Raw genomic sequence first — 27,594 nt, forward strand, 5'->3', positions numbered from 1 at the left:
CTTCTTTCTTTAACGTTTTTGTTTGACTTACGAGGTGTGTGAGTGTGGGAAGTGTGGCGTGTACTCGATGCGGCCGGCCGACGGAAGTGCTACACGTGGAGGGTTCTGGATGATCTGGCGGGGCTTTGGGTTGTCCACGGGCCCAGGACGTCCTCGCAGGCTCCAAAGGTCTTCGGAGGGTACCAAATGGTCGTCTTGGAGGCGGTTTGATGGACGAGACCAATGCTGCGTAGTACTGGGGTCTCCCAGGGTTACACCCGAGGTCTAAGGACACCACGAACTCACAGGCTGATCCTCGAGTGAAGCTCTCTGAAGGCGGAGGCGCTAAAGCGAACCTTCTAGGCTGCTACCAGTGGTTCACCATGGGATTTGGCGGCTCGTGGGATGCCTGTAGTAGGCCAACACTAACGGGTCCTAATAGGGGGTTAAGATTACTTTTGACATTAGAGGAGCTACTGAGTTTCGTAAGAAATACTTAAAACGGTAAACTTCTGTTTAAAACACCTGATTCCAATGTTTTGTTAGGAGAAAGGAGGGTTGGTGTCGGCGTCGGGTGGCGTCCAGTACCTGGCACCACGTAGAACTTGACGGACCGGTGAAGACGAAGCCGGACTGCTGGACTTGAGGCAGAGTACCTGGCCTGGTACTGATGTTCGTAGATCAAGTTTACGGACATCACGAGGCACGGATTCTTCCAGTCGGATTGTTATCTGCTCGATTTAGAGCCAAGGGATTCTCGAGGGGGGGTTCGCCAGACCTTCAGCTGTCCAATTCTTCCCAATTGGCCAACATATCGGACATGGCCAAAATCCCAGAAGGCGCTCCTAGAGTAGTCACCGTAGAAATACCTTGAGGAATCAAGAAAGCAATTCCCAAAAAGGACTCCTAGAGGAAACTCCAGAAGAAACTCCTGGATGAATCTACGAAGCAACTCCTGGAGGAATCTTAGAAAGAATTCCCGGTGAAATTATGAAAAGAACTCCTGGAGGGATCCCAGAAGTGATTCCTGGTAAATCTCCAAAGAAAATCCTGAAGAAATCCCTGAGGGAACCCCGGATGCAACCCGTCAATAAACTTCTGGAAGTATTCTCAGATTCTCAAATAAAAAAAGGAATACTCAAAAAAGGGAGAAACTCATACGTCCTCATACGTCCAGATGGAACTCCTAGTGGAGTCTCGGATGGAACTAACAATTTTCCGAATTTTCCGAAATAATTCTAAGAAAGAAGTCCTGATGGAACCTCAGGAGATACCTCGGAAGAAACCTCGGATACAGCAAAAAAGAAAAACCTGGGATTTCTGACTAGGTTTTTTTTTGATTTAACCATTTTGAGAATTTCTCTATGAGTTCTCTCTGTGATTCCTCCAAGAGTTAGTTCTTACACTCCTCCAGAAGCTCTTTCTGTAATGCTTCAAAGATATAATTCTGGAATATCTTTATTTGTTTCTTCAGGGTTCCCTCCGCTATTTTCTTCCAAGATTCCTCCTGTAACTTCCGGGATTCTTTCAAGTATTCAAAATTCAAAATTCCTGCAAGAGTTTCTTCTGGGACTTTTGATGTCGACAAGGATTTTTCCCGGGTTGGTATCGTCCAAGAGTTCATTCAGTAAAACCTCCAAAAAATCTTTCTGAGCTTCATCCAGGCGTTTTCTGGGTGTAGGGACTTAATCTTGGCCCACTAATACTAGCATATGTGAGTAGGTAGCATACCTATAATGATATTGACTTTGGAATAGGAATGACAGAAGACGTGCTGGAAATGAGCAGGAAAAAGGGAGTGTTAAGAAGATAGTGTCTGGGAATGGACGTGGCTGCCTGGTGCATGATCCGGAATTCCAGATAGCTTCTGTGTCATCAGGTCCTCGATACAGGAAGGTTCCACAAGAAACAGTTGGCCACTACACTGGGATTCATGCTAAAGTTGTTTTTAGGATTCAATCCTAAAGCACTCCAAGCGTTACTTAAGGGATTTCTTCTGGTTTTTGTTCTGAAATTTCTCCAAGGATTTATGAGTTTTCATCCAGGAACTTTATTCTGGCTTCTACCAGGATTTTTTTCGCGATGGAACTTCAGGAGTTCCATCTGCAATTTCTGCTGAATCTTTTGAAATACCTCCAGTAGTTCATTTTAGAATTCTATCAGATATGGTTTTTTTATGGAAATCCTTTCGTATGGAATCATCTGAGTTTTTTTTTTCAAATTCCTACAAATCTTCCTTGATAAATTTCTTTTACAACTTCTAAAGAAATTCCTCCATTAGTTTCGCAAGCAATCGCCCAGAAGTTCCTTCTGGGTTTTCTCCACTCGTTGTGCCAATAGTTCTGTCTGCTCGAAATCCAAAAAAAAATCTTCTGATGATATTTTAAAAGGTGGAATCTAAATTAAACTTCAATGGAGATTTATGAAAGAATTTCTAGAGGAATTTTGGAAACTCCTGGAAAATATTTCCTCTAGGATTTCCGGGACGGTTTGGTCACTTATAGGCGTGAGCAGACATCAAATTTTTCACTCGCGTTATCAAATTGCATGAACTTCTTATCCACCTCCGCGATAATGATTTTACACTGCTTGGGATGAAAAATAGAAGTCTCTCACTCCAGCACTCACGATAATTCTCTTTATCTTTATCCACAGCTCAGTTTTCTGTGCCGAATCATTAATTGTCACTGCTTAGGCTTATCCGGATAAACAATAAAGCATGAAATTTGTCACGCCGTTTGAGAATCTTAACCGATGCACGAGAACAATAGTTTGAGGTTTAGCGGTATTGTGTTTACATAAAATGTACTTGTTTCCATGGCCATCTAGAGAAAACGGCACCGCTCAGACGGCAAACGGATGAAGACTTGGATTAGCGCAGACTAAGCAAACAGTTTCTCTTGCGATAGCATACGATTTGTCTACGTCTACATGATTCATGAATGGTCCCATCAGGTTTCAGGGAGGTCCCGCAGCGGATTCTAGGAGCTTCAAGGGCACCTCCAGGAGATTTCATGAAATTCTCAAGAGATTTTATACGAACTTGTGGCTAAGACTATCCCTATCAGTGCGTTGAGTAGTAGAGGTATGCAAACCGGTTTCATTACTGATACCCACGCACCGCGTGTTCACAACAGCTTTGGTAGAGGCCAGTAAATGTCAACATCGCTCAAATGATCGTTTTCGGAAGTACGGAATATCTTGATCGTTTAAATTGAATTCCTGAAGCTTGCTCATGTTTTTGAGAAGAAGTCTCAAATGAGACAAAGCCTGCTTCTCAGCTTAGTGTTATACATGCAGATCGGAAGGCGTTTCGGCAGAAACTGTTGGAGGATTTCCTCAAAGGACTCCAAGAAGAATGCTTGAAAGATCCCCTGGAGATATCTCTGAAGGATCTCCTGTAAGAATCTCTGGAATATGCTCCAGGCGGAACTCTTGAAGGGACTGTTGGCAGCACCCTTGAAGTAGTTTTTGTAGGTGTCCCTGGAAAACCTACTGGAGGAATTACTGAAGGAATTTCAGTAGAAACCACATGCATGAGCAACTGTCTGAGGAACAACATCTTCAGGTGGAATCGCTAAACGATCTCGATGAAGAATTCTTGAAGAAAGCTGTACAATGATAGTTTGCAGTAAATTAAGTTTGAAAGGCTAGAGTTTATTTATGCGCATTGCAAAGAGGATAGATCGTTCAAAGGTCAAATGCTACAGGCAACTGGCCTGACCTAGGGAAATCCCGTAGTAAAGCTCGTAGTAAATTCCGTAGAAACTGAAAGAATCCTTTAATGGACTGCAGCACGAATCCTTGAAAAATGCGAACTCTTGGGAGAATCCCTGAAGAAGATTCTGAGGGAATCCCTGGAAAAACTTCCTGATATAGGGAGCTCCCGAAGGAATCACAGACAGAAATCCTGGAATACTTCCTGATGAAACTCCTGGGAAAATCACGAAAGAATTTTCGGGTGGAATCGCTGGACAAACTTCATGAAGAACCCCTGAAAGAACTCCTGGAAAAAACTCAAGAAAGAATTCCTCAAGGAGTTCCTGGAATAGGTTTCTTTAAGGAAGCCCTGAAGGAGGTTATGTAAAAATCACTCAAGAAATTTCAGGAAAAAACTCACAAAGAATTCTATTTTAAATTCCTGAAGAGTTCCTGGCGAAATCCTTGGAAAAGTGACCGGAGAAATCTCTGAAGGTGTTCCTGGAGGAGTTTCTTCAGAAGCTCCTGAAAAATTCTCTAAAGGGGTTCCTGAAGAAATTCCTAAAGGAGTTTCTGGAGAAATATTTCTAGCAATAGCAATGGAGAATCCTCAAAGATTTCTTGCAAAACCTATTAAGAAATTCCTGGAGGAATTAAAGAAGAATTTTTTAAAAGATTTTTCTACGAATCACTGGAGACATCACTAAAGACATTTCTGGAGGAATCCATTTAATGAGTTTACATGGAATTTCCTCAAGGAATTCTTGGAAAAATGCCACAAATAAATCTAGGAGAAATTCCTGAAGGAATTCCTGTAGGAATCCTTAAAAAGTTCATGGAAAAATCTCTGGAAATGTACCTAGCGAAATCTCTGAAGGAATTCCTGGAGAAATCCATGACGAAGTTCCTGGAGAAATCCCTCATGGAGTTCCAGAAGAAACCCATCAAGAAATTCAAGGGGAAGAATTTCTTCAAGGAATCCCAAACATAGCTTCTTGAGGAATACCTGAAGGAATTCTTGGAGATATCCTACTAGAAATTCCAGTAGGAACTCTTCGAGGAACTTCAAGAGAAATTCTTCAAAGAATTTCAGGATAAATCTTTTAAGGAATTCCTAGAAAAATCATTCGTCCCTGAAGGAATCCCTGAATAAATTTCTGGAGAAAATTACGAATAGCCATCGAAGAATTCCTGAATACATTCCCTGATTTTCTGGAGGAAATTTCTGGAGGAATCACTGAAGAACTTCCTGAATCAATCTGTGATGGAATTCCTGGAAGAATAATTGAAGAATTTTCTGGAGGAATTTCTGAATGAACTGTAGGACAAACCCTTGATGAAGCTTTTAAAGCAATCCCTGAAAGACACTCCTGGAGGAATTCGAGAAGAAAATCGTCTAAGAAAGGATTGGTAAGGACGATCTTTGGTGGCGTGAAGGAGAACGATGTCTGGCGGCGAAGAATGAACTTTGAGCATGCTGCACTCTACGGTGAACCCAACATCCTAGAAGTGACTGAAGCTAAACGGATGCGAAGGACAGGGCATGTTACACGAATGTCGGAAAACAACCCCACAAAATTGGTATTCGCTCAAGGTCGTGTTGGCACAAGAAGGCGTGATGCGCACAGTGCACGGTGGGCGGACCTGGCTTGATCGACGTTGGAGAAACTGTGCGGCAATTTTTTGACTCAGTATTATCACGACTTTGATGTTGAACTAAATACATGAATAAGTGAACCTTTCGAAGAAATTTAGTTAAAGTCTCTAAACATAGTAAAAATAAAAAACATATGTGTCGTTTGCTTTGCATTTGCTCATTTTATTCAGTTCTTTTCACAGTAGCATTTCAAAAACAAGTACACGACCGCGCACGCATTCAATTCTAGTTGTGTTTCCATGACTCTTATCAACTCTTACTCTAGAATCTCTTCGAGATGATAGCTTATGTTTGACAGACTTGGATCTAAGTTGTCTTTTGATGGATCTGACGTTTCTTTAAGCATTCGTTTGAAGCTACTCTCACAAGTCAGCGAATGCGGTGCAGCCTACTTCGATGGGTGTTGTTTTCGAGACCTGAGGTATGTAGGTAGACACTACTTCGCTGCTGATTTTTTTTATAGGAGAATTCTTCCTGTGTGACAATTCTACGAGGCACTCAATAGTTGCGGTGTGAAGGTTGCGACGCGTGCACACGCTTTGGTGAAATGCGCTGTCTCTTCTTCTTTACAATATTCGCTAGGGCATAAGGCATGGACGGGGGGTGATGAGTATTTTACAAGTGGGCTTGTTCCTATGAGGTTTGGCATTCGTGAAACGGACTCTTATTTGGCGTTGGGCATGGCTTGCTTAGTACTGTTCAGCTTCGTACAAATGGGGCTTGTAGGAGCCATCATCTTCTTGTCCATAACCTTGCTCGCCCCAGGAGCCTTCTCCGTAGGAGTGAGCACCGGCGTTGGCCAGAGCGTTCAGGTGGAAAGCCTTGGCATGCTGGACCTCAGGGGTGTCGACAGGGACTCCCTTGACAATCTTTGGGATGTGGATGGCTCCGTGCCAGGCACCGCCTTCAAGATGGTGATGGTGCTCGTCGTAGTGACCATCATCAAAGTGAGCGTATCCTCCGACTTTGGCATGAGCGGCAGCGTGGAAGGCTTTGGCGTGCTGAACTTCAGGGGTATCTACTGGGACGCCCTTGACAATCTTTGGGATATGGATCGGTCCGTGCCACTTCTGGATATGAACGTCGTCGTGGTGATCCCAGTGACCAGCTCCACCAAAACCGGCGGCAGCGTGGGCAGCAAAGTGAGCAGCCTTGGCAGCGGCTACTTCAGGAGTATCGTGAGGAATGTAGGAACCGGAGCATACCGAAGCCACCAGCAGCCTCTCATATGCAGATAGGACCTTTTGAAATGTTCGGCCTGAATTTTTCAAACAAAACTTACATTTGTTAAATTTTTAGTCCCATACAATGTTTTACAAAGTTGTATGTAAACAAAACGCAACTTTGCCGAAGACATCAAAGCTTTAAAAATTCAATGAGTCGTGTTATCGATAAATTTACGATTTTTTTCATCGACATTTTGGTGTGTATATCATTTATAGGGACGAAAAGGTGCAGATGAAGATATCCTTATATCATTTACGAAGTGAAACGTAAAAATGTTGCAGTTATCGAACGTCTACTGTATAAGCAAAATAAAATTTATCCATACTAAGATTTAGCTGCATTAAAATCTACGTTGGAGTGTCCAAACAGAAGAAAAATCTCTTCCACTGGATTTCATCTTCTGATCCAAAAAGGAAAGACTTTTCCATTCTTCATCCTTCCAAACTTCATCAATTAGCGAGACCACACGTGCCTTATTGCACTGCCCATTGCCCATCCGCTCATTAATAATGGAAAGCGAGAGTCATGCAAAGGAGGATCAGTGATGCACGAAGACCATCGCACACCACACAGTCGTCGGCCCTAGAGTGAAGATGCTAAGCTGGAAAACGGCAGGCCTGCCCTAGGTTCGTGTGCCAAAATGTTCGAAAGTAAACTGACTGACCACCATGGATGACTAACTAAATATTTGTATAAAACTGCTTCCCAAACACTCGGAAAGGCACAGTCCGCGAACAGTCCTCGTCCGGCTCAGATCAACCTGGAGGTTCGCGCTTACAGAAGCACTCAATAGTTTTGTCCAAGTGTTGTCTATTGCTTTGCAAAGTTCACCGAGTTCAACAATGAAGGCCTTCGTAAGTAGTTCCGAGTGAGGGGAGAGTGAATACAAATGAATTCTGAAGTGATATACTATGGTCTCTTTAGTGAAGCTCAATGAACAGTTCAAGTGAATACTTACTCATAGATTGTTGTGATTTTTCTTCGGCCGTTACAGGTGTTGGGATCAGTTCTGCTGGTAGCTTCGGTATGCTCCGGTTCCTACATTCCTCACGATACTCCTGAAGTAGCCGCTGCCAAGGCTGCTCACTTTGCTGCCCACGCTGCCGCCGGTTTTGGTGGATCTGGTCACTGGGATCACCACGACGACGTTCATATCCAAAAGTGGCACGGACCGATCCACATCCCGAAGATTGTCAAGGGCGTCCCAGTAGATACCCCTGAAGTTCAGCACGCCAGAGCCTTCCATGCTGCCGCTCATGCCAAGGTCGGAGGGTACGGTCACTTCGATGATGGTCACTACGACGAGCACCATCACCATCATGAAGGCGGTGCCTGGCACGGACCCATCCACATCCCAAAAATTGTCAAGGGCGTCCCTGTCGACACCCCTGAAGTCCAACATGCCAAGGCTTTCCACCTGAACGCTCTGGCTAACGCCGGTGCTCACTCCTACGGAGAAGGCTCCTGGGGCGAGCAAGGTTATGGACAAGAAGATGATGGCTCCTACAAGCCCCATTTGTACGAAGCTGAACAGTACTAAGCAAGCCATGCCCAACGCCAAATAAGAGTCCGTTTCACGAATGCCAAACCTCATAGGAACAAGCCCACTTGTAAAATACTCATCACACCCCGTCCATGCCTTATGCCCTAGCGAATATTGTAAAGAAGAAGAGACAGCGCATTTCACCAAAGCATGTGCACGCGTCGCAACCTTCACACCGCAACTATTGAGTGCCTCGTAGAATTGTCACACAGGAAGAATTCTCCCGCAAAAATCACCGGCGAAACACCATCGAAGAAGTCGGTGACAGCCACAATACCCATCGAAGTAGGCTGTACCAAATGAACTGTTTTGTGGGAGTAGCTTCAAACGAACGCTTAAAGAAACGACAGATCGATCAAAAGACATCTTAGATCCAAGTCTATCAAACATTAATTAGCCTTAATTAATTGGTAGTCATAGAAACACATCTAGAAATGAATGCGTGCGTGATCGTGTACTTCTTTTTGAAATGCTACTGTGAAAAGAACTGAATAAAATGAGCAAATGCAAAGCAAAAGATACTTTTGATGTTTGTTTATACAATGTTAAGGGACTTCAACGAAATTTCCCTGTAGACTCTTGTAATTTAAAATCATAATCATTCAATAAGACTACAAACTAAAAAAAACTTCGGAATAGCAAAGCGTGTTGGTGACGTGCTTACAGAAAACGAGCTCGTTTCCATGACAATCTACAGGGGATAGACAAAATGATCAGGACTGGCAAAATTGTCACTTCTCAAAATAATTTCAAGTAGCTGTAACTTTTCAAAAAGTGCATCCAATATTCTCAAATTTTCACTGTAAGCTGATCAACTAGTTGTGTATCAGTGGTCAAAATTTGGAAAAAATCGAGCTATTCTGCATAAAGTAATAGAGATGCTAAAAAAAGTTATAATTATTCGATAGCCTACTTTGAGCTATCTCCGGATTAAATGATTTGAATGCAATGAGATTTTGACCATTAATGACGTATATAATGAGCTTTGAGAAATTTTTGATTTAACTTGAAATAATTAACATGAGAGAAAGTTATAGTTGGATAAACATTCAGCGCCACTAGTTTTCTCTTTTGTTCTACCGCTGATCTTATGCTACTCAAATAATAACGTCCACTCTTTGAGTTGCATTTGATTAGTGGTTGAATAGAAGAGACAACTAGTGGCACGCAATGGTTATCTGTACCACCTGTACCTGTACTTCATTGGTACTATCATGCAAGCAACCATGAGCAAGCAAAGACAACACATGTTAACTTTGAAACTGTTTGTTTACACGCGTCACTGGCCTATGTACTTCGTGAATATTGTACACCATGATCAGAGCTGAAATGACTGTGATTGCGTGCGGATATCACTGAGAGGAAATCTTAAGTACAAAATAGTAAGTGTTTTACATTATTAGTCATTTAAAAGTTAATTCTTTGACTAAACTACCAAAATATCAAAACAGTAACAATCAGATCAGATCACTAGTTCGGATCAATATCAAGTCACCATCTGTCATTGTGGTGTTGATACTAATCGGCCTGCTGTGTTGGTAACGATCAACAGAGTGCGAGGCCGCCAATTTGAAGAATCTAACATCTTGTATGTAAACATTTGTGTATCCACAAAGCATTTCATTGTGGATACACGATAGATGTTGGCTCCTGTCAGATGCATTAGATGGGATTAGGGTTACCACATACGTAGTAACGATGATGCGATATCGTTAGAGCAAGTTTACCGGGGGCTACTATCTAGACGAGTAAAATGATTGCCCATGGAGTTGTCATTTTCGATTAGTTACGCATTTCCACACCGGTCGCTACCATATTTAGTTACCCGATTCCCTACCACAGTCGTTGCCAACTGCTGTAGCGGTATAAACAAAATATTTTGACATCTTGGTTGACCATCGCCGGTTTAGTATAGTGCAACTATTCTTCCAGGAGTTCCTGCGGGAATTCTTCTAGAATTTCTTCTGGGAATCCATCCGGGATTTCTTCAAATAGCTCCTTCTGATTTTTTTTATGAGTTCTTCTGGCAATTCCTCCAGGAGTTCCTACGGGAGTTGATCCAGGATTGCCTCCTGGAATTCCTTCAGGATTGCCTCCGGGAATTCCTCAGAAGTTCCTCCAAGAATTCCTCCAGGAGTTTCTCCAAAAATTCCTCCAGGAGTTCTTCTGGGACTACCTCCAGTATTCCTCCGGGTATTCTCCCAGGAGTTCCTCCCGCAATTCTTCTGAGAATACCAGGACATTCGGAGAATCTTCCAAGGGTATCACTGGGAATTCTTCCAGGAGTTCCTCTGGGAATTCCTCCAGGAGATTCTCCAAGAATTGTTCCAGGAGTTGCTTCAGAAAATTTTTGTGTAGGTCTTCCTGAAAATCTTCCCAAATGGTCCTCTAGGAGTTCTTCCAGAAATTTCTCCGGGAAATCTTCAAGGATTTGCTCTGGAAAATCTTTCAGCAGCCCCTACGATTATTCTTCTAAGAGTTCTTCCAGGAAGTCATCTGGGATTTCTTCAAGGATATCTTCCGGGAATTCTTCCAGCAGTTCCTACGGTTATTCTTCTAGGAGTTCCTCCGGCTGGTCATCAGGTAAGGCAGAGTCATCTGGTGGCTAATGTTGACGGGTTTTGGTAGCTGCTATATATGGCTGCGTCCTTTTCGGGTGACCAGCAAACACAAAGAGTGGAAACAAACAACTCAAACACTTTCCTGAATTTTAAATAAACAAACAGACGAAACTACACTAGATCACAACAAAATTTCACCAACCTGCTGAGGGGGTACTACGAACCGTTACAAATTCTTCCGAAATTCCTCCGGAAATTGTTCCGAGAATTCTTCCGGGAATTCTTGAATAAGTTTCTCCGAGAAACCTCAGAGGGATCTCTTGGAGGAATCTACAGAGTGAGATGCTGGTGGAATCCCCAGAGGGAACTGCTGGACGAATCTCCAGAGGCAACTCCTGGAGGGATCTCCAGAGGCAACTTTTGGAGGAATCCTGAGAGGGAAATCATGGAGGAATCCCCAGACAGAACTGCTGGAGGAATCCTCAAGGGCAACTCTTGAAGAAATCCCCAGAGGGAACTCGTGGAAGAATCCCCAGAGGGAACTCGTGGAGGAATCACAAGAGGAAAGAAAGTCCACGATTTTTTCCGGAAAACTTCCCGAAGGTATTCCTCGAGGTATTCCCGGAGGAACTCATGGAGTGATTCGCAGAGAAAAACATGGAGAAATTTCCAGAGGAACTCCCAAAGTAATACTAAGAGGAACTTGTAGAAGAATTCCAGGAAGAACCACTGCAGTAATTCTCGAAGAAGATTCTGTAAGAATTTCTGCAGAAACTCCTGGAGGAATTCCCGGAGGAACTCATAAAAGAATTCCAGAAGGAGCTCATTAAAGGAATACTGGAGGGATTCCCAGAGGGTTTCCTGGACGAATTCCCGGAGGAACTCGTGGAAGAATTCCCAGAGCATATCCTGGAAAAAATACCGTAAGAGCTACTTTAAGAATTTCCGGAGGAACTTCTGGAAGAACTTCCGGATGAAGTTTTGGGAAGATATTCCAAAAGAACTACTACAAAATTCCCTTGAGGAGTTCTTGGAAGACCTCTTGAAGGAACTCCTGTAACATTTCCAGGAGAATATCCTAGAGGAATTCCCGGAAGAACTCCTGGAAAAATTCCCGAAGGACCTACTGCAGGTACTCCCTTAGGAGCTCCTAGAGGAATTCCCGGAGGATTTCCTGGAAAAATTACCGTAAGAACTGCTAGAAAATATCCCGAAGGAATTCCTACAGTAACTCCCGGAAGAAAATTCTGGAAGAATTCCCGACGGAACTCCTGGAGGAATTCACGGAGAAACATCTGGAGGCATTCCTGCAGGAGCTCATCGAGGAACTCCCGGAGGAACATTTGGAGGATTTCCCGGAGGTGTAGGAAATTGATAATGTTATTCTAAAATAATGAGTAGATGATTTGCTTCGGTGTCCCGAGACATGTGCTCGTTGTTAGGGGTAACGAGAAGAAAACGGTCATAGTAGTCGGGGACCGACTTGGAAGAGAGAATTGACTGAGACGTGTTGATATAAAGACGCTGTGTCAGAGCGCAAGTAATTGAAGAATTAGATTTTCCGTTCATCATCCGATCGTGGTTTATTGAATCCAGGATTAAATCTTACTTTGGATTCGAGCTAGACCCTACAGGAGGAACTCCTGGAAGAATTACCGAAGGAACTTTTGGAGGAATTCCCGGAGGAACTCCTGGAGAAATTCCCGGATTAGCTCCTGGAAGAATTCCCAGAGGAACTCCTGGAAGAATTCTCAGAGGAGCTCCGAGGAACTCCTGGAAGAATTACCGAAGGAACTCTTGGATGAATTCCTGGAGGAACATCTAGAGGAATTCCCGGAGGAACTCCTGGTGAAATTCCCGGAGGAACTCCTGGAGAAATTCCCGGAGAAACACCTGGAGGAATTCCCGGAGGTACATCTGGAGGAATTCCCGGAGAAACTCCTGGATAAATTTCCGGAGGAGCTCCTGGAAGAATTCTCAGAGAAACTCCGAGGAACTCCTGGAAGAATTACCGAAGGAACTCTTGGAGGAATTCCCTGAGGAACATCTGGAGGAATTCTCGGAGGAACATCTTAAGGAATTCCCGGAGGAACTCATAAAAGAATTCCCGAAGGAGCACATTAAAGAAATCCTAGAGGAACTCCTGGAGGGATTCCCTGAGGAACTCCTGGACGAATTCCTGGAGGAACTTGCGGAAGAATTCCCAGAGCATATCCTGGAAAAAAAACCGTAAGAACTACTTGAAAAATTTCCGGAGGAACTTGTGGAAGAAATTCCGGAGGAACTTCTGGAAGAACTTCAGGAGGAACTTTTGGAAAGATTTTCCAAAATAACTACTACAAAATTCTCTTGAGGAGTTCTTGGAAGACCTCTTGAAGGAACTCGTGCATTATTTCCAGGACAATCTCCTAGAGAAATTCCCGGAGGAACTCCAGTAAAAATTCCCGAAGAACTGCTAGAAAATATCCCGAAGGAACTCCTACAGTAACTCCGGGAAGAAAATTCTGGAGGAATTTCCGACGGAATTCCTGGAGGAATTCACGGAGAAACATCAGGAGGAATTCCTGCAGGAGCTCCTGGAGGGAACTCCTGGAGGGAACTCCTGGAGGGAACTCCTGGAGGAATTCCCGGAGGAACTCTGAGGAACTCCTGGAAGAATTACCGAAGGAACTCATGGAGGAATTCCCGGAGGAACATCTGGAGAAATTCTCGGAGGAACATCTGGACAAATTCCCGGAGGAGCTCATGGAGGAATTCCCGAAAGAACTCCTGGAAGAATACTCAGAGGAACTCCGAGGAACTACTGGAAGAATTGCCGAAGAAACTTTTGGAGGAATCTCCGATGGAACATCTGGAAGAATTCCCGGAGGAACTCCTGGAGGAATTCTCAGAGGAACATATGGAGGAATTCCCGGAGAAACTCCTGGAGAAATTCCCGGAGAAACTCCTGGAGAAATTCCCTGAGAAACTCCTGGAGGAATTCCCGGAGGAACGTCTGGAGGAATTCTCGGAGGAACATCTGAAGGAATTCCCGGAGGAACTCATAAAAGAATTTCCGAAGGAGCACATTAAAGAAATCCTGGAGGAACTCCTGGAGGGATTCCCTGAGGAACTCCTGGACGAATTCCCGGAAGAACTGCTGGAAGAAGCCACAGAGCATATCCTGGAAAAAATACCGTAGGAACTACTTGAAGAATTTCCGGAGGAACTTCTGGAAGAACTTCCGGAGGAACTTGTGAGAAGATTTTCCTAAAGAACTACTACAAAATTCCCTAGAGAAGTTCTTGGAAGACCTCTTGAAGGAACTCCTGCAACATTTCCTGGAGAATCTCCTACAGGAATTCCCGGAGGAACTCCTGGAAAAATTCCCGAAGAACTGCTAGAAAATATCCCGAAGGAACTCCTACAGTAACTCCCGGAAGAAAATTCTGGAGGAATTCCCGACGGAACTCCTGAAGGAATTCATGGAGAAACATCTGGAGGAATTTCTGCTGGAGCTCCTGGAGGGAACTCTTCGAGGAATTCCCGGAGGAACTCCGAGGAACTCCTGGAAGAATAACCGAAGGAACTCTTGGAGGAATTCCCAGAGGAACATCTGGAGGAATTTTCGGAGGAACATATGGAGGAATTCCCGGAGGAACTCCAAGAAGAATTTTCAGAGGAACTCCGTGAACTATTGGAAGAATTGCCGAAGAAACTTTTGGAGGAATCCCCGAAGGAACAACTGGAAGAATTCCCGGAGGAACTCCTGGACAAATTCCCGGAGGAACTCCTGGAGGAATTCCTGGAGAAACTCCTGGAGAAATTTTCGGAGGAGCTCCTGGAGAAATTCCCGGAGAAACTCCTGGAGGAATTCCCGGAAGAACTCCTGGAGAAGTTCCCGGAGGAACTCCTGGAGAAATTCCTGGAGGAACTCCTGCAGGAATTTCCGGAGGAACTCCTGGAGAAATTCCCGGAGGAACTTCTGGAGAAATTCCCGGAGGAACTCCTGGAGAAATTCCCAGAGGAACTTCTGGAGAAATTCCCGGAGGAACTCCTGGAGAGATTCCCGGATGAGCTCCAGGAGAAATTCCCAGAGGAGCTCCTGGAGGGATTCCTGGAGGAACTCTTGGAGGAATTCCCGAAGGAACTCCTGCAGAAATTCCCGGAGGAGCTCCTGGAGAAATTCCCGGAGGAACTCCTGGAGAAATTCCCGGAGAACTTCTGGAGCAATTCTTGAAGGAACTCCTGGAGAAATTCCCGGAGGAGCTCCTGGAGAAATTGCCGGAGGAACTCCTGGAGGGATTCCTGGAGGAACTCTTGGAGGAATTCCCGGAGGAACACCTGCAGGAATTTGTGGAGGAACTCCTGGAGAAATGCCCGGATAAACTCCTAGAGAAATTCTCAGAGGAACTCCTGGAGAAATTCCCGGAGGAGCTCCTGGAGAAATTCCCGGAGGAACTCCTGGAGGGATTCCTGAAAGAACTCTTGGAGGAATTCCCGGAGGAACTCTTGGAGGAATTTGTGGAAGAACTCCTGGAGAAATTCACGGATGAACTCCTGGAGAAATTCCCAGAGGAACTCTTGCAGAGATTCCCGGAGGAACTCCTGGAGAGATATCCGGATGAGCTCCAGGAGAAATTCCCGAAGGAGCTCCTGGAGGGTTTCCCAGAGGAACTCTTGGAGGAATTCCCGGAGGAAAACCTGCAGGAAATTCCGCAGGAACTCCTGAAGAAATTCCCGGAGGAACTCCTGGAGAAATTCCCGGAGGAACTCCTGCAGGAATTTCCGGAGGAACTCCTGGAGAGATTCCCGGATGAGCTCCTGGAGAAATTCCCGGAGAAGCTCCTGGAGGGATTCCCGGAGGAACTCTTGGAGGAATTCCCGGAGGAACACCTGCAGGAATTTGTGGAGGAACTCCTGGAGAAATGCCCGGATGAACTCCTGGAGAAATTCCCAGAGAAAATCCTGGAGAAATTCCCGGAGGAACTCCTGGAAAAATTCCCGGAAGAACTCCTGCAGAAATTCCCGGAAGAGCTCCTGGAGAAATATCCGGAGGAACTCCTGGAGGGATTTCTCGAGGAACTCGTGGAGGAATTCCCGAAGGAACTCTTGAAGGAATTTGTGGAAGAACTCCTGGAGAAATTCATGGATGAACTTCTGGAGAAATTCCCAGAGGAACTCCCGAAGAAATTCCCGGAGGAACTCCTGGAGCGATATCCGGATGAGCTCCAGGAGAAATTCTCGGAGGAGCTCCTGGAGGGATTCCCGGAGGAACTCTTGGAGGAATTCCCGGAGGAAAACCTGCAGGAATTTCCGGAGGAACTCCTGGAGAAATTCCCGGAGGAACTCCTGGAGAAATTCCCGGAGGAACTCCTGCAGAAATTCCCGGAGGAACTCCTGGAGAAATTTCCGGAGGAACTCCTGCAGAAATTCCCGGAGGAACTCCTGCAGAAATTCCCGGAGGAGCTCCTGGAGAAATTCCCAGAGGAACTTCTGGAGCAATTCCCGAAGGAACTCCTGGAGAAATTCCCGGAGGAGCTCCTGGAGAAATTGCCGGAGGAACTCCTGGAGGGATTCCTGGAGGAACTCTTGGAGGAATTCCCGGAGGAACACCTGCAGGAATTTGTGGAGGAACTCCTGGAGAAATGCCCGGATGAAATCCTAGAGAAATTCCCAGAGGAACTCCTGGAGAAATTCCCGGAGGAGCTCCTGGAGAAATTCCCGGAGGAACTCCTGGAGGGATTCCTGGAAGAACTCTTGGAGGAATTCCCGGAGGAACTCTTGGAGGGATTTGTGGAAGAACTCCTGGAGAAATTCACGGATGAACTCCTGGAGAAATTCCCAGAGGAACTCTTGGAGAGATTCCCGGAGGAACAAAACATGGTAAAAATTCATTACCTCTGTGTTTGGTAGCAATCCGGAAAGTTGGTAAAACAATAACGATCACGATCAAATCAGACTATACATATCAATGGTGGCTCCTCCGTGATTGATCTAAGCTGGTACCAATTGCTCTGAGATCCAAGTGAATAAGGGCTGAGACACTCCACTTATTCTCAAAGTGAAATTTTAGCAGCTCATGCATTTTGGATCAATAACGGCGCCGGCCACGTCCTTATAGTCAGTTGGGAAGGGAAAGGAATGTTAGAGTGTGCTGGTTGTTGCTACTAAAGACCGAGATCACCTCTGTATCCCCACAACCAGCACGGACTGGAGTATTTGTTAGATGGAATGGATGGGAGATCTAGGAGTCACCGTTGGGCCGGTGATGCGATCCATGGATTGGGGATGTTCGTAAGGTGATAGATTGTGTGGTGATTACTATGAAGTACAAGCGGCACAGTTCGCTTTGGTTGCATAACTTGTAGGCGTTATATACACTGTGTTGTGGAAGCTGGAAGGAAGGGAAACGAATTTTTGCAATTCGTTTCTGGTTCTAGCGATGGCTATCAACATATGAATATACATGAGTTGTATATGTAGAGAAGATAGAGAGAAAAAAAAAGTGGATAGAAAGTTACAAAGTAGAATGAAGGGGACGGGCCAGGGATTGAACCCATGACCTTCTGCATACTAATCAGAAGCGGTAGCCACTAGACCACCAAGCCCGTCTTATCCTGAAAGTTGGTAAAACAATAAACTAAAAACAAAACCTCCAATAAATCTGTTGTCAGGCACTTTCAAATGAAAATTCTTACAAAAATTCCCTTGATGTATGAACACGAACACACGAAAACACTAGTAAACAAAAGTGCTCTAAGAGCGCCACGTTGCGGTAGAATTGCGTACTTAACATTCCATAATTAGAGAGCCATGAGTTCTCTGATCAACTTTGCTGAAGCCATGAACTTTCTAGGTGGCCTGGATCATGAGATAATCATGACGTAAAACATTTGAAAATTCACTTATTTTATTAGCACAAAGCACGTGGCAGCGGTGGAATCACGTACCAAACATTTAATCTACTCAATACTACAAGTCATCTGAGCAATACTTCCGAAGACCGCAACTTGACAGAAGCTATACATTTCAAGATATAGTGTCTTGAATGTTGCAATTTTCAGGTGATGCAATACTTTTCCGGCGGTGCTGCAATATTCAATTGGGGTGTTGCAATACTAGATGAAGCGATTCCATATTTATGGCGGAGCGGCACAGGTTTGCTTTGATGTGTGTATTGCCGTTTGCTAGGCGGAATGATGTGATGGCGTCCGGACTGTGATAATGTGGAAGGTCAACCGGTTCTTATTCTGGCTATAGCTATGAACATACAACATACAACATATATGAGATGTGGAAAATAGAATTAAAATAGATTGATACAGTCAAAAGTTAGCAAGAACAGGACAGGGAAAGAATTGAACCAAAGACCCTAGTCATACAAAGCAGAAGCAGTAGTATAGAATAGACTGCTATATCAAACTGAATGGATCAGCTAGTTGTCATCACTTCAAAATTCAAATCGCATTGTACAAAACATTAGCTTTTTTTTCAACTTTTTTATCAAAGTGAATTGCATGTATATAAACATATCTCAGCTATAATACAAGGTAAAAATTACAAATTCGAGTGAGAGTTTCCGTTCGTTGGTTTACCTCATCGTCTACCTACTACACATTATTGAATTGGCATTGGATTTCAATTGGATCTTCTTCAACTTCTTCATCTTCTTTATCATCATCTTCTGATTGGGGAAGCTAGTCCCGCACCATGGCGCACCCAGAATCGGTGTTCAAATCCTGTAAACGGGCATCCAGATGTTACGAAATCTGCTAACTATGACCAGAGAGTGTGGAGCCCTTGGTTGATGCGCCTGTACCGCTGCCTTGGATCACGATTGGCAAACGGTGATGCGGGAAAACTCTTCGCCTACTTGGACAGATACGCACTCAATAGGGGGTTTTGTTCGCTTCTTAAAAAAAATACTTGCTGATTGTGACTCGATTGGATCCGATTCGCTTCGGCTCGGCGGTGTTTTTGTGTGACTAATACTCTTGCTGCACGATCTACGTGTGGCTTCCGAAGGTGTCGTCTTTGAAACATAGATTTGTTTTTATACAAAAGATTCACGAGGGAGTTAGAGAGCGGGGGGAGGGGATGACTTCTTGAGTATTTGACTTTTTCTTCGTTCAATTATAAAACCTAAGACCTAGCTAACTTTCAACAGAGGTTTGGCAGTTTTTGCGACCGGGTCGGGACCTGGATTTAGTGGTAGTTGTCGTATTCGGGCTTGTAGGAACCGTCATCCTCGTAGTGAGCTGGAGCCCAGTGAGCACCGGCGCCGCTGCCGTGCAGGGCAGCCAAATGGGCAGCTCTGGCGTGCTGCACTTCGGGGGTATCGACCGGGACTCCGTTGTGGATGACTGGGATGTGCTGAGGTCCGTGCCAAGCGCCGGCTCCATGCCAGGCTGGGGCGGCGTGCCAAGCGGGAACGGCAACCGGGGCCACTGGGTGTCCGGCGCGGGCAGCGGCATGGGCGGCAAAGTGCTGGGCCTTGGCGTGCTGGACTTCGGGGGTGTCGATCGGGCCGGCACCAACTAGGCCGCGGGCCTTCTGGTGGGCGGCGAAGTGTTCGGCCTTGGCGGCGGCGACCTCGGGGGTATCGGCCGGGACGTAGTGCCAGTAGGAGGCAGACGCGGCGGAAGCCAGCAGCAGAACGGATCCTACGATCTGTTTTGGGGATGGATGGGGAAGATTGATTAGAGTTTTGCGGAATAAAAGGATAAGACTGTTTTAGCGAAGACGAAAAAGAGCATGTAGATTGTGAAGTATGTATTGTGGATTTAGCACTAAATTGGTGTCGAAAATAACTTTATTTCATCACTATTTTCCGGCTGTTTGAGCCGGTATGAAATTGATCATCAATGTTAACTTCTTTTCTCGATCAGCCTAGATAGCTGTGTAGTGTCGATAGCGGCACCCATAATTCATGGTGTAATATGACTATATGCTTACCGTGGATGAATGGCTAGGGGGCCTAATAAAAACCTAGCCGCCAATGGAGCCTGTGGAATACCAGGGCACTCTCCACAGTATGTTGTCTTTACTGCGCTAAGCGGAGCAATGGTGCAGTGGACCTTGTGCTTCTCCGAGACAATCAGCTGCCCTTCTTTAGTCTCAAACTTGAGGCTAAATATGGGCGGGATTATGAAGATGTTGTTAATTAGTTTAAATTTGAACCAATATGGTTTCGCAATTTGCGATTTACACAGTGTATTCTGTATACCATCGCCTTTGGCTTCGTGGCCGTGCGGTTAGCGGCGTCAGTCGTCTAGGCGTTTCGTAAGCCTCGGAGTGCGGGTTCGATTCCTGCTCCAGTCGGGGAAAACTTTTCGTCTAACGGAAAATTCTCCATTGGGCCACTGGGTGTTATGTGTGTTGTCCGTTGTCTGGTGTATGTAATGTTCAGTCTGTGCAGCCTCTGGCTGAAGACGGTGTAGTGTAGTGTCTTTTTATAATACCGATCTGGTTTTATTGCTGTTGTTCTTGGTTGCGTTGTGAGTGTAAGGAGTTTAATCTAGTCTAGTTTGAATGGTAGCTCCGGTTAGGTTAGCTCAGATCATTCTTCAGCATAAAACAACAGCAACATCGACTATGCGAACATGGGAAGAGCAACGATTAATCTTTGCAGCCCAAGTGGTCTTAGTCCAAGAACCTTACTTTCGTAAGGGAAATTTTCTTGTGAGCACGGTGTTTGCTACTCTCAGTAAAAATGAAACGGAAAACTCACGTGTCATGCCTCGAGCCTGTATGCTTGTCAACAACGCAATCGTTACTACACTTATCTCTGAACTAACCACGTACATCTCGTGCTATCACAATTGATGTTTCTGTTGGAAATCTCAACGGGAAATACGTATATTGTTCGGTGTACTTACCGCATGATGAACCGTCCCCTACAGATGCTTTCAAATAAGTCATTGTATACTGGACTTCAAAAGGCCTTCCGTTTATTGTTGGCAGTGATACTAATGCTCACCATATCATCTGGGGTAGCTCAGATATTCACTTGGGAGGCTTAAATTTGATAGAGTACTGAGTATCGATTGAGAGCTCCCTTTAAATCTCCTAGAGCAGATGTGATTTATCCTATTTTTTCTATCTGTATTAACGAGATTTTTAGCCCTAGGCTAGTTCATCTCGGGACCCACGCTTTACTTCCCTTCCGAAGGAAGAACTCACATTTTGCGAGTTTGTCGGGAGTGGGATTCGATCCCAGGTCCTCGGTGTGATAGTCAAGTGTTCTAACCATCACACCAGGTCCGCTACACTATTATCCTATTTTGCTTCAGAAAAGATTTGATTATTTCTAACATGTTTTGAAAAAAAGAGTTGCGCTACAGGGTATGTTCCCAAATCTTGGCGGGATATTACTGTAAAGTTTATTCCGAAAGTGGGTCGTGTGTCGTATATGGAAGCAAAGAGCTCCAGACCTATCAGTGTGACCTCTTTTCTTCTGAAATGCTTAGAACGCATTGTGGAACATCAAATCCGTGATATTCATCTGGCCAACGTGCCTCTTCATGTGAAACAACATGCCTACCTATCTGGTAAGTCCACAACAAGGTTGTCTGCGATATCGATAAACAGGATTCTCCATGGGATTCTCACATTTTGATTCAAGTAGACTATGTGCGAACAAACTCGACGCTGATCAGCATTGTTGGCTATTTCTTTTCGCCATTGAGCCGTTGCATTTCAGCGAAGACGGCTAATAACAAGGCAGACAGCTTCCACCCTGTCGCAGGCGACATGGTTGAAACGCCCTCAACGATTCACAGGAACATTAAAACATGATTATGTGCGTGTACATGTAAGTACGTACACGGAAGCTGTAGCATCTCACGCACACTTATTCATAATGTTGTTCCCTGGAATCGTTCGCGGCGCTAGTGTGCTTAAAGCAAGGTTGCGACCATTCATTTGCAAAGATTTACATTCATTTGCTATTATCTCAGTTCAGAAGCATGCTATCGAAAAACAATGTATGGATGAATTTAACCTTGTAGTTTTATCTGAAAGTTTGCCGAATAACATTGGGGTCGCAAACGTATACCAAAGTCGTGAGCGAGCTGTGAAGGTAACTTTCCACAGCGTGAATGAAATTTACATTCACCGCGTGGAAAGTTGCCTTCACAGCTCGCTCACGACTTTAAAATGCGTGTGCGACCCCAATGTTATTCGGCAAACTTTCAGATAAAACTACAAAGTTAAATTCATCCATACATTGTTTTTCGATAGCATGCTTCTGAACTGAGATAATAGCAAATGAATGTAAATCTTTGCAAATGAATGGTCGCAACTTTGGCTTAAAGCTCTCGGAGTATATGGAGCAAGAGGGAAGATGTCAGTCTTGTTATTAACCGTCTTCAGCCAAGCCTTTCTTTTCATCGCTTTTGATGCTTAGCAATGAGCAATTCGAGAAGGTATGTTCAACAATCAATATGAAACTGGAGAATTTTTTGTGACGCCAGTCGTTCCCCCAGTAAGTTCGCCCAATACTGGTGTTTCTGACGCCACGCTTTCAATGTCAGTTTGTATTAAGTCTATGGTATGTTTGTCTGTGTGCGAATGTTGCTTCTGTGTACGTGTCGACCGTGCAATAGCTTCTAAAACCAACCCATTCGGTGCGATTCGGCTGTTTGGACGAGCGTGTGGCAACACGATCAGATATGTACAACATCGTTTGTGACTTATAGGGCACTGCATGAAATTATCTCTTTCTCATTCCCTCTTACAGAAATTTTGTAAACAACAAAAAAAGGAAACGTCAAAATCCTATACAAAATCAAAATAATGCAGTGCCCTATATAATATTCGATTTGCAAGAAGACATGGCCAACCATGCACTGGTCGGCTCTGCACTGACAGTTAGGCGTTATGGACTCGTCCACGATGACGTCACACACAAACAAACAGCAAGATGTGGAATGGTAACTGCGAGGAGTGTTTATTAAAATCACTATTCACATCTTGCATCCGACGAGGTGAACATCCAGTGAACTTTCGGTCACTGGATGTTCATGCAGAATGTCATTTTATGTAAACAGTACAGTGTGAGAAATAAGTATAAAGACAGAGCCGTTTTCCATACAAAATAATCATGTTTAGGGATCAAAATCTCTTTTTTCTAGCGATTCGATTGTTATGGAATTTTGGCTGCAACCTTAAAATAACTTTATTTTTGACTACAAATATAAATCATCATCATGAAAATGTTTATATCTTCTTTTCAGATTCAAATAAGTATAAAGACACTATTTCCATATAAAAATGTGTCTTTATACTTATTTGAATCTGAAAAGTCGATATAAACGTTTTCATGGATGATGATTTATATTTCTAACCAAAATTCTAGTTTTTTTTAAGGTTGCAGCCAAAATTCCATAACAATCGAATCGCTAGAAAAAAAAATTGATCCCTAAACATGATTATTTTATATGGAAAACGGCTCTGTCTTTATACCTATTTCTCGCACTGTAGTACCCGCGTTTAGAGAAGAAAAGAAGAGGCAACCCTGTAAAAAAAATAGTTGATTAGCCCATAGTCGTTTCTGCTTTTAATGGTGTTGCATGTACGTACACGCTGCATTACACAAACACTACTAAAGCTACTGGTGGAAAATAGTAAGCAAAAAACATCTGTTCCCGGCAAACTCAACTGGGCCTATACTATGAACTAGATGATTTGCATCAGTGTTCGTATACAGGTCTACAGAAGACAGTAGATGATAGCAGAAACAGAACCGCAGCCTAGGTTAGCAAAGAGCATCTGATCGACAAGTATGTTGAAGTTCATTCTGCCAAATCTAACTCTGTTTTCGTTGCCTTCCTCCTATTTTTTTCCAAGGCGTTCCAAATGCCGGAAACATCCCCGGCACTTAATACTAAAAGAGGTTACGTCAGTTACGGAAAAGCACGCTTATCCCAACAGTAAGCATGCTTCCTAAGGAAATCCCTGGACATTCATAGAAGAATTCATGCAAAAAGGTTTGAAGAAATCTCTGTGAGAGAATTGCTAGTAAAACTTTTCAAAATATCATATCTGGAGAAATCCTTGATTAAATTTCTGGAATCCGAGGAGTTTCGAGACAAAACCCAACAAGAATCTCGCGAGCAGTTTCTGTGGAAACCTCTACAGGACTCCCCGGATATATGTCTTGACTAATTTCTAAAGGAATTCCTATTCCAATCACTGAAAAAAAACTAAGAGGCATTCCTAGACAAATTCGTGGATAAATCCCTGGAGCAATTCCTAGGAAAATCATTGGAGGAATTCCAATCCAAATGTCTGGAAAAGTCTCAGGTAGGATTTCAAATGAAAATAATGCAGAGAACCACGGAGGAATTCCTGAAAAAAAGTTCTGGTGACTATCCGGAACAATCCCTGGAGGAATCCCAGCAGAAATTCCTTAAATAATGTTTGCATGAATTCCAGAAGAATTCCTTGCAAGAATTTTGAGAGCAATTTGGGAAGCAATCATAAAAAAAAAAGTCTAAAGTAATAGGATAGTAATAACCTACCGCTTGACTAAACGCTCTATGATCTTCAGAAGTAAACAGTGGCCTTTCACGATAAACTCAGAAAACATGTCAGAAGGTTTACATCAACAAATGATCATCATTCAGTATATTAAAGGACTTTCTGAGTACTCCAAAACCCTTAAATTTAAGGCCAAAATATCCATGAAGATAACTGTGGAGTGGATCTTATGATAGAATATTTGAACCGGTAGGCATTCAAAGTAGTTTTCTTAAGGATTCCTCGGAGGAATTCCTGAAGGAATCTATGGATAAATCTCCGAGTTTTGGGGGAAATTTCTGTTGAATGCTTCTCGGGATTTTTGGGTTTTTTGGGATAAATTTCTAAACGAATCCTTGAAAGGGTTTTGGAGAAATTCCAACAAAAATCCAGAGGAAACCTTGGAGGAATTCTTGTGGAATTCTGGGAGAAACGTCTAAAGGAATTCCTGACGAAACCCTTCATGGAATTTACAAGGATCTCTTGGAACATTTTTTGAGCAAACTCTTGGTGGCATTTCTGAAGGAGACTACCCGAAACTAAATATAGTGGAATTTATGAAAGAAATGTTGCAAAAATGTCCAATATAATATTGAAGGAGTCCCTGGAAAATTTTCGGATAGAACCATTGGAAATTCATGAAATAATCCTTGAGGCAATTGCCGAAAAAAACATTGGAGCTTTTCCTGTAGGAATCCACGGAGGCCTTCCAGAAGAAGTTGTTGGGGGACTACCTGAAGCAGTACTAGGAGTACTTCTGGAAGTTCTTGCAGAGTTTTCTAAAGAAACCCTTAGAGGAATTGTTGAATCTATCTCTGGAAAAACTCCAAGCGTAACTCTTGGAGGATCTTTAAAAGGCATCTCTTTTTGAACTTTTGGATCATCAGTAAAAAAAAAATCAAGCAGGTACTGTAGACAAAGCTCTTAGAGAGATCCCTGGAGGAACCCCATGTGAGATGAACTACAATAGAAACACTTTGAAAGAAATCGGGTATGCAAAATGAACACTAGCCTGACGTTGTGGCTTAGTTACGCACAAAACTTTACACCATCAAGGTATTCGGAGTACATAGCTCAAAATTTCTGGAGCACTGTTTTTTAGAACCGTTGAACGGATTTGGATGAAAATGCATCACGCTAATTGTTCAGTGGTTGTCAACAGCGTGATGTATTTTAATCCAAATCCGTTCAACGGTTCAAAAAAACGGTGCTCTAGAAATTTTGTGCAATGTACTCCAAATACCTTGTCCTTAAAGAGTCATAAAATTTCTCATCAACTTCGCTGAACGCCCAATCATTCTAGGAAATCAGGCTAGTGAGATCGAATATGTCAAAATGCTACATTTAAAATACATACTAGCGTCACGTAGCGGTGGAATGGAGAGCCATATTTTATACAATTTAAAAATTCTTTGCTTAACTTTGCCGAAGACATCACATTTTAAAATTGCAAAGCACACTTCCACAGTTTGATAGTCATTAGCTTTCTCTACAACTTCGCTAAATATATGATCTTTGCTTGATGGTCGGGATCATGATTTTAAACATGTAGAAAATTGCGTATATTGAAAGCGCCAAAAGCAGCGGCAAAATTACACACCAAACCGTTTGAACCCTAAAGACCCGAACGCAATGATAGCGAACCGGCAACGGGAACGGAACCGGTACGGGTAAAATGAACAAAATCTTCAACATTGAGCAGCCGAAAATGAATATCATCATCACCATCGAGCCAACAAGCGTGTTATGGTTCATTCTACCCGAACCGGTTCCGCATCCATTGCCGTTCCGCTATCATTGCGTTTGGGCCTTAAAACGTTCAATTGGTGTAAATGGTTTGACTGCAATGCTTTGTAACTGTAGGTTCCGAAAGCACAGGGTCAAATATTTGACAAGTAATGAACAAAAATGTAAACCAAAGTGTAAACATCTGTTTGACACTAATGAAATTCGATCGATTTAAACCAGATGGGTAAGCATTGATTTGTATTTGGCCCCTGTGTACTAGCATTTTAAGTCCGGAAAGTCAGGCGTTGATGTTATCGAATATCTGTCACATAGTGAAACGTTTGCTGCATATGAAATCTAAACCACTGTTCCTGATGATACACATTTTTCATGGAACCACTTTATCGGATAACTTCTTTTTTTTTTGAACAACATTTTTTCAACGATCACAAATCTTGTATCTTGACAAGAACACTTCAAATCTAATTTTATGTACTAATGTTCAGATTTTGCGTCAACCATCGATGATTTGAGTAGTTAACAAAATCCATTTCTAAACATTGAAGCTTATAAAGGCTCGTCCACTCCAATGAAACTGATCACAGCAAGCTGCGATCTTCACATCTACACTGGTCTCCAACGGTCGCGTGGTTCAATCTTTCACTTATCAGTTCCCTGTACACTTCCTTCCCATCTTCACTTCAACACCCTCTTCGTTCTTCACCAGCCACCCGAGAACGGAAACTCGAACTACTTACGAAAACTTTCATTTTTGTTGAAATCTTCTTGTTGCTTCGAAAACACTTGCTATCGCTATTGAGTGCGCTTTGAAACCTCCTCGAACGGTTGTTCCGTACCTAGGACTGTTTGCAAACTGTGCCGAAACAATGCCAAGGGACATGGTTTTATACTAGCGGGCATCTCTTTCCGCCGCCGATGCCGCCGCCGCCGCGCCGCTTTAGCTCAAGAATGAACCGCCCGAAGACCGCACCGCCGCCTCCGCCTCCAACCCGAGAGATCAACTAACTAATCGGACTACTCGGATGGAAAACTGTAACACCCATACCCATATACATGCGGACTTCGAAAGGTTCCGTCCGCTTGGACTTGGACGCAACGGCTGGCTGCTGGAGGCGGCGCGCCGCCTCTCCATCTATATTCATCCATCCGTCCAATCTCCAGTTTAATCTATATGCGCGCAGGTATTAAAACTTATTTGCAGAGCAAAAACAGAAACAATCCAAGGGGCGGCCGAGCACATACGAGCCGTCCCCGGCCCTCCCCCTGAGCCGCCCCCAACGCTCCAAAACAAAATCGCCCTCGGAAAAGAAAGAACGCTCGCTTGGACGGACGGACGCGCGGCACACGTCGCAGCGTCGCTTTTCGTCGCAACCAGCTGATCACCGCGAAGCGACGCCGCACAGGCCGCCTCGCCCGGTGGGGCGGCGGGCGACGAACGGCTCGCTCAACCAAATTGTTCGACAAGTTATCGACTCGAAGTCGAAGAACTTGCGCGGGAGCCCCCTACAGAAGCGGGAAAATGCGACAGAGCGAGACCCATGCATGGGGGCACAAGTGTGGGGCAACTAAAAATGTCTGGTTTATCGATTTCAATACAACAATTATTATTTTCCGCTACGAATCACGAAGGCTGGTGGGGGGCGGAGACTGGACGCCAAGCAGCTCAAGAGCAGAAC

General features: G+C 44.0%; 3 protein-coding genes across 3 annotated transcripts in view; 2 read left to right on the plus strand and 1 right to left on the minus strand.

Moving 5' to 3' along the window:
* The window catches only part of LOC109412976 (octopamine receptor Oamb-like), an 841,374-nt gene that overhangs the window by 787,967 nt on the left and 25,813 nt on the right, over positions 1-27,594 (plus strand). The gene's annotated exons all lie outside the window — the stretch shown is intronic.
* On the minus strand, positions 5,479-26,812 carry LOC109412981 (uncharacterized). The gene is made up of 4 exons (XM_062852467.1): positions 26,656-26,812; positions 18,859-19,318; positions 7,650-8,026; positions 5,479-6,576 (listed from the first exon to the last, which is right to left on the minus strand). The coding sequence occupies exons 1-4, from the start codon at positions 26,665-26,667 to the stop codon at positions 6,025-6,027; spliced, it is 1,401 nt and encodes a 466-aa protein (XP_062708451.1). The 5' UTR covers positions 26,668-26,812; the 3' UTR covers positions 5,479-6,024.
* Positions 7,262-8,626, plus strand: LOC109428531 (cuticle protein 18.7-like). Its single transcript, XM_029855728.2, has 2 exons — positions 7,262-7,416; positions 7,557-8,626. The coding sequence occupies exons 1-2, from the start codon at positions 7,405-7,407 to the stop codon at positions 8,100-8,102; spliced, it is 558 nt and encodes a 185-aa protein (XP_029711588.2). The 5' UTR covers positions 7,262-7,404; the 3' UTR covers positions 8,103-8,626.

Source organism: Aedes albopictus, chromosome 1 (assembly GCF_035046485.1).
Source record: "Aedes albopictus strain Foshan chromosome 1, AalbF5, whole genome shotgun sequence".
NCBI classification, from domain to species: Eukaryota; Metazoa; Arthropoda; class Insecta; order Diptera; family Culicidae; genus Aedes; species Aedes albopictus.

Coding starts and splice junctions, on each gene's coding strand:
- LOC109412981 (XM_062852467.1), bottom strand. Junction 8,027..18,858: donor GCCCGAATACGACAACTACC/ACTAAATCCAGG, acceptor TGCTCGCCCCAG/GAGCCTTCTCCGTAGGAGTG. Junction 6,577..7,649: donor GCGGCAGCGTGGGCAGCAAA/GTGAGCAGCCTT, acceptor ACATTTCAAAAG/GTCCTATCTGCATATGAGAG.